Source organism: Sapajus apella, unplaced genomic scaffold (assembly GCF_009761245.1).
Source record: "Sapajus apella isolate SASKATOON/1434 unplaced genomic scaffold, GSC_monkey_1.0 scaffold3, whole genome shotgun sequence".
Lineage (NCBI taxonomy): Eukaryota > Metazoa > Chordata > Mammalia > Primates > Cebidae > Sapajus > Sapajus apella.
Genome location: NW_022436943.1, coordinates 65796882 through 65807585, shown reverse-complemented (window position 1 = coordinate 65807585; position 10704 = coordinate 65796882). Strand labels below are relative to the sequence as shown.

The window sequence follows — 10704 nt, the reverse complement described above, 5'->3', positions numbered from 1 at the left end:
TCCCAGGGTTCCCAGGGTTTCCAGGGTTTCCAGGGTTCCAGGGGTCCCAGGGTCCCAGGGTTCCAGGGTTCCAGGGGTCCCAGGGTTCCTAGGGTTCCAGGGTTCCAGGGTCCCAGGGTTCCAGGGGTCCCAGAGTTCCAGGATTCCAGGGGTCCCAGGGTTCCAGGGTTCCAGGGTTCCCAGGGTTCCAGGGGTCCCAGGGTTCCCAGGGTCCCAGTGTTCTCAGGGTTCCCAGGGTTCCATGATTCCAGGGTTCCCAGGGTTCCCGGGTTCCCAGGGTTTCCAGGGTTCCCAGGGTTCCAGTGTTCCCAGGGTTCCAGGGTTCCAGGGTTCCCAGGGTTCTCAGATCCCAGGGTTCTCAGGGTTCCAGGGTTCCAGGGTTCCCAGGCTCTAGGCTGGTCTGCCTCTTACCTTTGTTACTGGAAAGGGGCTCTGATCTAGACCCTAAGAGAGGTTTCTTGAATCTTGTGCAAGAAAGAATCCAGGTCGAGTCCACAGAAACAGGTTTATTAAGAAAGTAAAGGAATAAACACTGGATGCTCCGTAGACAGAGTGGGCATTCCTGAAAGCACCGGAGGGAAGGTGCTGCCTTAGTGCAGTGCGAGTTTATACATGAGACAAGAGCCAAAAGGTTACGGGGAGGTGAGCTCTGCTCGGTCTCCGGAGAAAGGATAACTTACCTGTGTGTAATTACTGTCTTTCGCAAGAATCTGCATTGTTATCTTCAAAGTGAAACTCATTCTTAAACCAAGAATGCTTTTTCTCCTAAGACATTGGACATCAGGACCTTATTTCCTGGGTCTGTTTGGCAAACATGATTACCTTGTTCCCTTAACTGTAATGTCCTGGTGACTGAACACCTGAAGTCCCAGAATCCAGCAGGTGTCAGCCTCATTTTACCCAGACCCTATTCAAGATGGAGTTGCTCTGGTTGGAGGGCCCATGACACCACGCCGCCAGGAACACCAGGGGCTTGCTGGGTAGAGTGTGGCTCACAGAGTGCGGCTCAGAGCTGCAGGCCCTTCCCACGCTGGACCTGGAAGACCTGGCGGCCACTCAGAGCTGCCAGAGTGCTCAGGCGATGGCCCCTGGGGAACCCACATGGACGCTGCACAGAGAACAGGACAGAGGCCCCATGGGGACACAGGTTGGGGTGCGGGACAGAGGCCGAAGGGGGGAACAGAGGTGCAGGGTTGAGGGGAAGAGGCCCAGGTAGGGGTCAGTGGCTGTGAATGGGGTAAACAGAGGCCTGGGAGAGGGTCCTGGAGTAGGGGGCAGAGCCCGGGGTTGGGACAAAGTCCCAGGGGAGAGGCTGGGGAGCAGGGGACAGAGGCGGGTACTGAGGTTGGTAGCTCCAGAGGGACGCCCTAGGCCGGGGAGGACTGGCTGGGCCTCAGTGGCTGGTGGCTGGGCAGGGCCTGCAGAAGGGGCAGGGCGCTGGCACCAGGCCTGGGGTCCTGCCCCAGGTGGCTCTGGGGGTCTGGTTGCAACCCGTGTGCCTCTCCACCAGCTCCCCCACAGGAAGGGGCCACACACCCCAGACAGCCTGCGGCTCGGAGACTCTGCCTCCCGTCGTCCTGCTGGGTCTCCCGAAGGCTGACCAGGTTCCCTCGGAAGGGTTCGGAAGCCCCTGGGCCAGCTTCCCCTTTACAGAAGAGGACAAGGCCTGGAGGGACGGGAGCAGGTCTCCACAGGACCCATCTTCGAGCTCGTGAAGGCCTGGCAGTGCCCTCCGGCCCTCCCTAGGGGCATCAGGCATCTGGGGCCTCAGGCACTGGCCCCCACCCCTTCCCACTCGCCGCCTCGTGCCCTGTACCAGAACCTGTACCCACCCGAGCTCTGTGGCCTGAGGTGCGTGGTCTGATTGCGGAGACCTCCGGGCCCCTTTGCCAGCAGCAGACTCTGGTTGATGGTGCAATTCTAGGTCCACCATGGGTGAGCAGGAAGGGCAGTGCTCCCCGCTTCCCTGCGAGTTAAGCGGGGTCTCCCCGACAGGCACAGCCAGGCCCCTGCGCACTCATCCCTGGGTGGTTCAGGGGTGCCCGCAGCCACAGGCCTCCACAATTCTCTTTTCTGGCAAAATGAAGTGTTTATTTTAAAGTTGCAACGAGACGGTTTTCTGTTCCTGTTCCTTGCTACTGAAAGCATTGGGAACTGATCCAGACCTCAGGCTGAGCCGGTCCAGGTGGGACAGGCTTCCCCGCCCACCGGTGCTGGAGGGCCCTGCTGGCCGGGAGCTCCAGGAAGGGCTGAGAGGCAGGGAGGACCCAGCCTCGCCTGTGGTTTGATGACGCCCAGCCGACGTTTCTCCCCTTTCCGCTGCATCTTGTTTCTCACTCATCGGGTCTCTTCACGTGGAGGTGGAGTTGTGCTCCCCGGAGCCACGGTCCGGAGCCAAGGCCGTGGGAGTCAGAAGCTGCATGAGGTTTTGGGGAGGGGCGTGGCAGGTTCCCTTTCCCTGGGTTCCTGGGCTCCCTAGCCTGGGGCAAGGGGCAGGAGCCTGAGGCGCTGCAGGGTCAGGGCAGGGTGACGGCTGTGAAACCCAGGAGTCCCTGGGAGGCTGGTGGCCTCCAGAGCTGAGAGGGGAGAGAAGAGAGAGCTGGGTTTTGCCCGGGTGCGGCGTGACTCGCAGTGCACCTCAGAGCCTGCTGGGGACACCACTGAGCCAAGGGAGCCGGGCTCAGAGGCTCACCGGGGGCCCAGGCGGGGCTGGGGGAGGGCTGGCCTCGAGGCGAGCTTCTGCAGCCAGCTCCTCACCTGCTCCTCCACTGCAGGGACGTCACTATTAAGTCCAATGAATTAAGAGACAAACGCCGGCGTGTTAGGAACGAATTCCACTCCTAGATGCCCGTTTCCATGGCAACGCTGGCTCCATCCCTCAGAGAGTGGGTGCCGGAGCAGCGCTAGCAGGCCGCAGTCCCTGGAGAGGAGGGAGCGGATGGACAGGTGGGCTCCGGGGAGAGTCCCATGTCCCCAGGGTTGGAGGCTGAGTCCTGCTCTCACTGTCTCTCCTGCACTCCCTCGGATCTTCCCCACCCAGGTTGCCCCACCCAAGTATCTGAGTCCGCCTGTCCCCGAATGGCTGGTGGGTGGAGGTGGGGGGCTCAGTCCTGGGGGTGTCAGACACCCATTGTGTGTGTCCTTATATGGGCCTGGCCAGAACTCCCGGGGGAGGGAGGCGTGGTTAGGGTTTGTCCTATGAGTTGAGTCAGGCACTGCACCCCAGCTCTTGGTCAGTTTTGATGGCTGGGAGACATGGGTGTGGGCAGACCAAAGGGGTGCGGGAGAGATGGAGTGAGAGCAAACCTCTGGCTGGCTTCTCATGATGAGCAGGGGCGAAGGGGTCTGAATTCTTTTGGGGCAGGAAGACATAACTGCAGGGCTGACTTCTGGACTGTGGCCACCAGGGTCCCGGCAAGGCCCCTTCCGGGGACTGTGGCCCCTTGAGCCAGGGAGCTTGGTTTGATCCTCCCCAGACGGTTGCTTCCAGAGCACAGCCAGTCTCGGGGCAGGTGTCCAGGGAGGGGCTGATGTGGGCTCAGGAAAGGTCCTTGACATACCCAGGTTCAAATCCTCGAGGCTGCGAACGTGCCTTATATGGCAAAAGGGACTTTGCAGCTATGAGGAAGCAGAGGACCTGAGATGGGAGGTGGCTCCGGAGTCCCCAGCCGGGTCCCAAGGGTCGCCAGCCGGTACCTGTAAGCAGAGTCTGAGGGAGAGCTGACGGAAAGGCGGTGAGGGAGCAGTGGCTGGAGAGGCTTTGAAGGTGGAGGACGTGCCGTGAGCCAAGGAGTGCAGGCGGCCTCTTGAAGCTGAGGGCGGCGGGGTGTGGAGTCTCTCTAGAGAAAACAGCCCAGCCAGAGCCTTGACTTTAACTTCTGACCTCCAGAACTGCAGCATGAACTTGTGTGAAGTCACGAGGTTTGTGTGCTTTGTCCTGGCAGCCTTGGGAAACTGGTAGAGATGGACGTGGATTCTAGGGCTGGGGCCCTGCCCCTCCCTGCCCAGCACCCCCAGCCCCCAGTCTCCCTGCTGCCCAGGCTGGATGAGAAAGGGTGGCCCCTCTGTGTTCACTCCTGAGACTGACAGCATGCCCTGGGCTCTGAGAGGGGGCCCAGGATGTCTTGGTTGTGGCCATCTGCCCGTTGGCACCGCTGGCCCACCTGGCTCAGATTGGACTTGGCCTGGAAATCTGGCTGGCTCTTGGCTGGCATCCAGCTCCTCCCCAGCTCAGGCATCCTGGAGCCTGGGACACCCGTGGGAAGCAGCTGTGGTTGGCAGGAAGCCCTGGGATGGATCCTGAATCTGCAAGGCCCAGCTGTGGGACTTTGAGCTCCAGCCTCATGTCCCAGCTGCAGCCTTTCTTACCTCAGGTGGGCTGTGACAGGGCACCTTAGCCAGCTAAACATGATGACCCCTCCTGCTCAGAGCCTGTGGGTGCCAGAAGAAAGCCCTCTGTGGGCTGCTGGGGGTGGTGTTTGGGGTGGGTACTGGCAGTGGGCTGCTCTGTCCCTGTACTGGCCCCTCACCAGCTTCTAAAGCTGCAGGGACATGCTCAGCTCTCGTGCCTTTGGGCAGGGCAGGTGAGACTCCCAGGGGAGTCCGGCTGGGCGTTCTGCTTCCTCAGGGGCAAGGATGAGGGACCCAGCTGCTGGCAGGGCCCAGGACCCTGGGAAAAGACAGGAACCCAAGGCCGAGGCAGGTCCTACAGCCAGTGGCTTCAGACTGCACACCCAGAGGTGGTGTGGGCTGGGAGGGGCAGGGTCTGTCACACAGACCTGTGCAGGGCTTTAAGGCAGCTGTGCGCAGGAAGCATTTGGCGAACGGAGGTTACGTCGCCGGGCGTTTCTAAGTCGGGTGTGGTTAATGAGGTTTCTTTGGATCTTGAGGGTCTTGGGCTGGCTCAGGTGGGGCATATACTATGTTCACACACACATGGCAAGTGAAGAGTGGGGTGACGAGAAGGGTCCTGATGGCCAGAGCTCCCATTTACCCAGCACGTGCCCTCTGCCAGGCATGGGGCTGCAAGCCCTGACCTGCGGCACCCAGGTGGAGCCTCACTGCAGCCCACAAGGAGGGCTCTCCTGGACTCCCGCTTAACAGAGCCGAGTGGGAGGTGAAGGTGTTCCCAGGCCATGGAGCTGGGGAGGGCTGGACCTGATATTCCAAGCAGGCAGCCCCAGCCCCGCACTGTGCTCCAGCGAGGCTGTAGGCGTGCGTGTTTGTGCACACACAATTGCATGTGTGAGTGCGAAATGCAAGTAACAGAGGCACCCCAAATCATTAGCTTCCACATGGGAGAAATTTATTCCCCTCCCACGTAAGGGGACCCTGAGGTAGGCAGTGCCTTCTGTCGGCAGCGAGCTAGGCCCCTCTGGCCATGCTGCCCTGATGCCTGGTCCTGCCTCACGGAGCAAAGTGGTTACTGAGCTCCACTCATCTCTTCAGCCAACAGGAAGGGGGAAGGGGAAGGAGAAAGACGTGGTCCCTCCGTCTAAGGCATTTGCCTTGAGACCCTCAGCTAGGCATTGCGGGTTTTTTTACTGAGGAAAAGGAGAGAATAGTGAGCGGAGGCCTCCTGTGCTTGCTGGGATGAACTTGGCAGGCCGGGCAGCACTCTGGGCTTCCTGGTGAGTGGAGTGTAGAACTGGAGGGACCCAGGGGTTCTTTAAGTCTCACTTTGTACTTCTCAGAAGGGGAAACTGAGACCCAAGTGAGTGGCTGAGCTGTGACCCAGGCTGGGCCTCTGCCTGCAGTCCCAGGGCTGTGGCGAAGGCAGACCCTGGAGCAGTCACCAGCCCTGCCAGAGGAGCCCCTGGGGACCTCCCAGAATGGGCCATCTACCTGCCCGGCCCTGCTACCTAGTCCTGCTTCCTGAAGGAAGCCGCAGGCCCACTCCTCCCCCTCCCTGGCACAGGGTAGCCTGTCTGCCACCCCCAGGCTCCTCCATGACACCCATGAGGCTTCGGGCCCTGGGCACTGGAATCTAGAGTGCTGCCAGATGAGGCTGGAAAAATCCCATCTCATCTACTCCTCTCCTCCCATCAACTCCATGTGCCTCCTGCTCTGGCCCGCAGCCCCCTAGGCCTGTCTCTCCTAGGGGCGACTACCACCTCCCTCCAAAGCCTCTTCCCTCTGGACAGTGGGGAGGCCGCCCTGGGGAAGGGCAGGGCGGGCCCATGTGGCCACTAGCAGATGGAGGGATTCCCATGGCAGAAAGTAAAGGGTGAGGATTAGTTGTGGGGACCCCCAGGCATGTGGTGGGTGTCATCTCTGCCTGGCTGGGCTGGTGGACAACCCCACCCCCATGAGGGCTGCAGGTCTTGAGGCATGGTGGCCAAGGCCTGGACCTAGTGCCCGCGTGCTGCCGTTCTGATGCTCACAGGAACAGAGGAAGCCAGGAACAGAGGAAGCAACCGGGCAGGGGGGCCTGTGATGGCTGGATCGCCCAAGACACTCCAAATTCATTCTCCAAAGCTGGCGCAGGGGCAGGAGGGGCAGGTACCAGACAGAGTGCTGGCTGGGCCGGGGGTGAGTCAGGTGGGCTCGGGGTAGGGAGAGGCCATGGGTCAAGGGTCTCTTGGGGCTGGGAACGGCCGTGGTCAGGGTTTCCGGGGGTGAGGAGGGCTGTGAGTCAGGGTCTCTCAGAGGTGGGGAGGGGCTGTGATGAGGGTCTCTTGGGGTTGGGGAGGGCCATGGTCAGGGTCTCCCAGGGGTGGCAAGGGCCGTGGTCATGGTCTCCTGGGGTGGGGAGGGCTGTGGTCAGGGTCTCCTGGGGTGGGTCAGGGTCTCCCGGCCTCTATTGCACCAAGGCCGGCGAGGAGGGTGAGCAGGAGGGCCGTGCCCACAGTTTTGGAGCTGTCCCGGGGGCTGCCTGCCCCCTTGCCCAGTGGGTCCTGGACTCGGGAGCTCTGCCAGGGCGGGACGTTGCACAGGCTGGACTGGCAGCAGGTCATGGTCATCTGGGTCCCCTTGACCGTCTTGGTGAAGGGCTGGCAGCTGTCTGTACACCAGGTGGAGTGGGTGGTCAGGAGGCCTGACTCTGGGGAGGAGAGTGGGGAACAGGGGCTGAGGCTGGGCAGGGCCTCCGAGGTGGCTCTGCAGGGCTCTCTTAGGGCCCTCGACTTTCCCACTGCCTGGGGGTGCATGTGCTGGGGCTCCATGCCCACTTACCTGTGTTCCCGTGGGCAATGAGGGTGGTGCAGGTCTGGCCATGCCGGCAGTTCTGTGTCAGGTTACAGCGCTCGTCCCTGGGCAGGGACTGGCAGGTGTAGCACCGCAGCAGCACTGCGGACGAGCTGGGCTCAGGCCAAGGCTGGGTCCCCCGGGTCTCCTCCCACACCCCTGTCCACCTCCTCGTTCTCAGCTGTGCCCCCAAAGCCTAGCCTGCTGAGACTTCGGTACCCGCTGCTTAGACGGGCTGGTGACCCCAGCTTGGCCCTGGGAGCTGTGCTGTGTGCGTGAGCCTGTGTGTTCAGGCGTGAGGGATTTCGGGCCAGGAAGGGTGAACTTCCCATCATCACTCAGCTCCTGTGACAGTCCTGCCCAGGCTCCTGCTGTGGGACGGAAGACCTGGCGGTGAGTCTGACTCAGTCCTGCCTCCGGGAGCACCGGGCCTGGCAGAAGAGGACCTCACAGCGGACACCTCATGGGTGTGTGGGTTGGGGCTTGGGCTGAGGGCAGGCCTGGGGGCCCTGGGGGCGGGGGTGGGCTGGGTGTGGTGGGGCATGCTGGGAGCCCCAGCTTGAGGGGCCGGCAGTGGGTTGGATGCGGCGACTTGCTCTGCTTTGTTCTTCGGATGGGAGAGAGCAGAGGGTGGCCCCACTGCGTAGGGGGCGTGTGAGTGGGCGCTGAGGGTGGGCTCTTACTAGCTTTCAGCGCTTCCCTGGCTCCCCAGCCTGCAGCAGCCAGCCCAGCCCTCCCCTGCACAGGGCGGCCCGCCCTGCTGCTCTCTCTGCCCCACCAAACTGAACCCAACCCTGGGGCCCCTGCACCTGCTGTCTCCACCCTGGGCCCCATTGAGCCCTTCTCTGCCGGGTGAACTGTTTAACCTTTGCATCCTGACACCACTCACCCTCCCAGTTGGTGGCTTCTTCCCCTGTTCCCCACTCTGGAAGGCAACTGAGTGTATGGTGACTGGGAGAAGTGAGGGGTGCGCTGAGTGCTCCCCACTCTGCTGGAGGCAAGCTCACCGCAGGGCTTTGGTCTATTGGCTTCCATCACAGCCCTGCCCAGAACGCTCCAGGCAGAGCAGGGCCCTGGGGCTGGGTGGCCGTACCTCTGTCCCTGCCACCAGGGAGCCTGTTGGTCTCCTCTTCCACCTCGTCCTCATCCTCCTCGTCGTAGCCATCTGGCCTGTAGTCCTCATCCTCCTCCTCTTCCTTCTGCTGTGCCTGCCCTCTCCCTGGCCGTGCAAAAATGCTCGTAAGCCTCAGCTACCCAGATACTTGGGATGCCAGCTCTGGGCAAGTGTCGTGCCCCCCACTCCTTGGCCCCCACCTCAGGCCTCAGGGCAGCCTACCTGGTGTCACCTCTGTCCCCCGCACACCCTGTTCACTGTCCTGCAGCCAAGTGTGCCCTGGCATTGGCGTTACAACAGCAGCGGCTGTGGGCTGGCGCTTTATGATAGCCCCTCCTCACACCCCATGTAAATAGGGCCACAGATATTTGGGGACTCTCGGGGGCCCAGGCCAGCTTCCATCCATGCCTCTCTAGCCTGGGGGCTCCAGCCTCATCCCCTCCTTCTCCCTAAGCCCCTGCTGGTGGTCCCTGTGCTCCGGGACTGCGCCCGCTGCCCCCCACCACAGGGTTACCCTTTGCTCCGTACCTGGCCGCCCGCATAGCAGCAGGACAAGCAGGACAGGTCTGAGCGCCTTCATCTCACCGGACGCCGCTGTGTCCCTGACTCTGAGTCCTTGTGTGGGGCTCTGGAGCTGCGGTAAGTGGGATGAAGGGCATTGCCGGGGGCTCCCCAGTGGCCCCCACCAGCTCCAGCCTCAAACAATGGGCCTCACACTGGTCCCCAGCTCCAGGCGCCAGGCCAGGGACTGTCGTTTCCCTCCAGGACCTCTGGGGCCGGAGGGGAAGGAGAAGTCATTGTGGTTGGCCTTGGAGCGTCCTGTGCACCTGTACTGTGGCGGCCGAATGTGGTGCTGGCCACAGGAGCTGCTGGTCCTGCCCTGGCTTGCTGCTCAGTGCCTCGGCCCTGCAGGGCAGGACAGGGAGTCTTGCCTCGGATTGGGCCATGCCTGACACCCCCAACCCCATGTCTGGGCTCCACAGCCAAAGCTTGGGTCACAGACCCTCTATTTGCCAATCACTGGTCAAGCATCTTCATCCCAGAGCCAATCCCACCCAGGCCCTTTTAAGAGTGTTTAAATAAAAATACAGTCAATGCCCTCAAGCTAAGCCTGTGAGTTCACCTCCTCCTCACCCCACTCAGCAGTGTGCTTGCTGGGCCCGAGGCCTCCTGGCTGTCCCTCACTGCCACCTCCATTCTTTGCCCCTGCTGTTCCCTCTGTCTGCAGTGCTGTTCCTGCTTGTGTCCTGTGGAGAGCTTTCCAGAGCTGCTGAGCCTGCTTCCTCGGCCTCCAGCTGGGAAAGCCATCAGCCTCACCTGCCTTCTGCCCTTCTGTGAGAGACGGCTGCTCTGGGAGAGGCTTGGCACCTCGAGGCCTCTCCCCGAACCAACCCCCTCCACCAAAGCGGATGCAGAGCCCCTAGGGGAGGATGCAGAGGGCTCTGAGCCGCCCCTCTCCCCAGTGCAGCAGAGGGGTGGGGCAGCGGCCAGGGTTGGACGGGAGCCCGGAGCCAGGGTCAAGCCTGAACATCTGTGTGCTTTGGAGCTTGGGCCATCCACACCCCTCTGGCCTGGGGACTCCAGCCTCATCCCCTCCTTCCCCCTAAGCCCCTGCTGGGGGTCCCTGGAGGTCCCTGTGCTCCAGGATTGTGTTCGCCTTCCGAGACCTCAGTTTCCCCGACTTTCAACGGGTGGGGTGGGGCATTTTCTGGCCAGCCACCTGTAACAGAAGTTGAGTTGGTTCTGGAATGAGCTGCCTGTGTTTAAGACCGGGTTCTTCCTTCCCCTGGCTCTGGGTACTGGACTATCCCTTTGGGTTTCCCGGGCTTCAGCTCCTACATGGGATGAGGTGACTTGCTGGGCTTAGGACAGCGCCTGAGGCTGGGAACGCTTGTCTCTGATGTCTCAGCCACCGAGTCAAACATCTCTCCTTCATTCATCTCGAACCTGTCATTCTTTCCACTCTAAGGGCACCCACCCAGGGTCCAGCCCCTCCCAGTCCAAGGCTGCAAGGCCACTTTCCAAGTCAGGGTCGTCCACAGCGGTGCTCATGCGGACACACCCCGCAGGCCCCATTCTCTTCATACATGGCGCCACCCCCCAGCCCAGCCCCGCCCGTCCGCCTGTGGTCTCACCCCAACCTGCCTTCCAGCACCTTCTGGCTCTCGGCCCGCCTATCCCACTGCCCCGCCTCCCTATGGACTCACCTCCCCGTGGGACCCGCCTCCCCTGCGCCCTCATCCAGCCCCGACTCGCCCTCTCCCTACTTTTCCCAAGGTCTGCCCCGTCTCCCGGTCGCTCCACCTCCCCGCGCTCCGCCTCCCCCGGGGGCGCCCCGGCTCCCCCGCGCCCCGCCTCCCCCCCACCTCCCAATCGCCTCTTCTCCCCATCGCTCCACCTCCCCC

At 62.3% G+C, this 10704-nt stretch overlaps 1 protein-coding gene across 3 annotated transcripts; it reads right to left on the bottom strand.

Moving 5' to 3' along the window:
• Positions 1-5288: 5288 nt before the first annotated feature.
• GPIHBP1 (glycosylphosphatidylinositol anchored high density lipoprotein binding protein 1) lies at positions 5289-10452 on the bottom strand. 3 transcript variants are annotated; one of them, XM_032254885.1, is made up of 6 exons: positions 9617-10452; positions 8828-8933; positions 8522-8578; positions 8279-8404; positions 7174-7287; positions 5289-7042 (listed from the first exon to the last, which is right to left on the bottom strand). In XM_032254885.1, the coding sequence occupies exons 1-6, from the start codon at positions 9887-9889 to the stop codon at positions 6783-6785; spliced, it is 936 nt and encodes a 311-aa protein (XP_032110776.1). In that variant the 5' UTR covers positions 9890-10452; the 3' UTR covers positions 5289-6782. The 3 variants fall into 3 exon arrangements, with proteins under 3 accessions (XP_032110776.1, XP_032110780.1, XP_032110772.1); XM_032254889.1 differs by having other exon boundaries at positions 9423-9718; XM_032254881.1 differs by lacking the exon at positions 8522-8578 and having other exon boundaries at positions 9434-10443.
• Between the last annotated feature and the right edge of the window lie 252 nt (positions 10453-10704).

What these genes read in the sequence shown, in the direction of transcription:
- GPIHBP1 (XM_032254881.1), bottom strand. Translation starts at nt 9,889, where the DNA reads ATGAGGCTGGAGTCCCCAGGCCAGAGGGGTGTGGATGGCCCAAGCTCC. An exon ending in CCCTGGTGGCAGGGACAGAG is followed by an intron (nt 7,288 to 8,278) that starts GTACGGCCACCC and finishes GCTCGTCCGCAG; the next exon opens with TGCTGCTGCGGTGCTACACC. An exon ending in CATTGCCCACGGGAACACAG is followed by an intron (nt 7,043 to 7,173) that starts GTAAGTGGGCAT and finishes TCTCCTCCCCAG; the next exon opens with AGTCAGGCCTCCTGACCACC.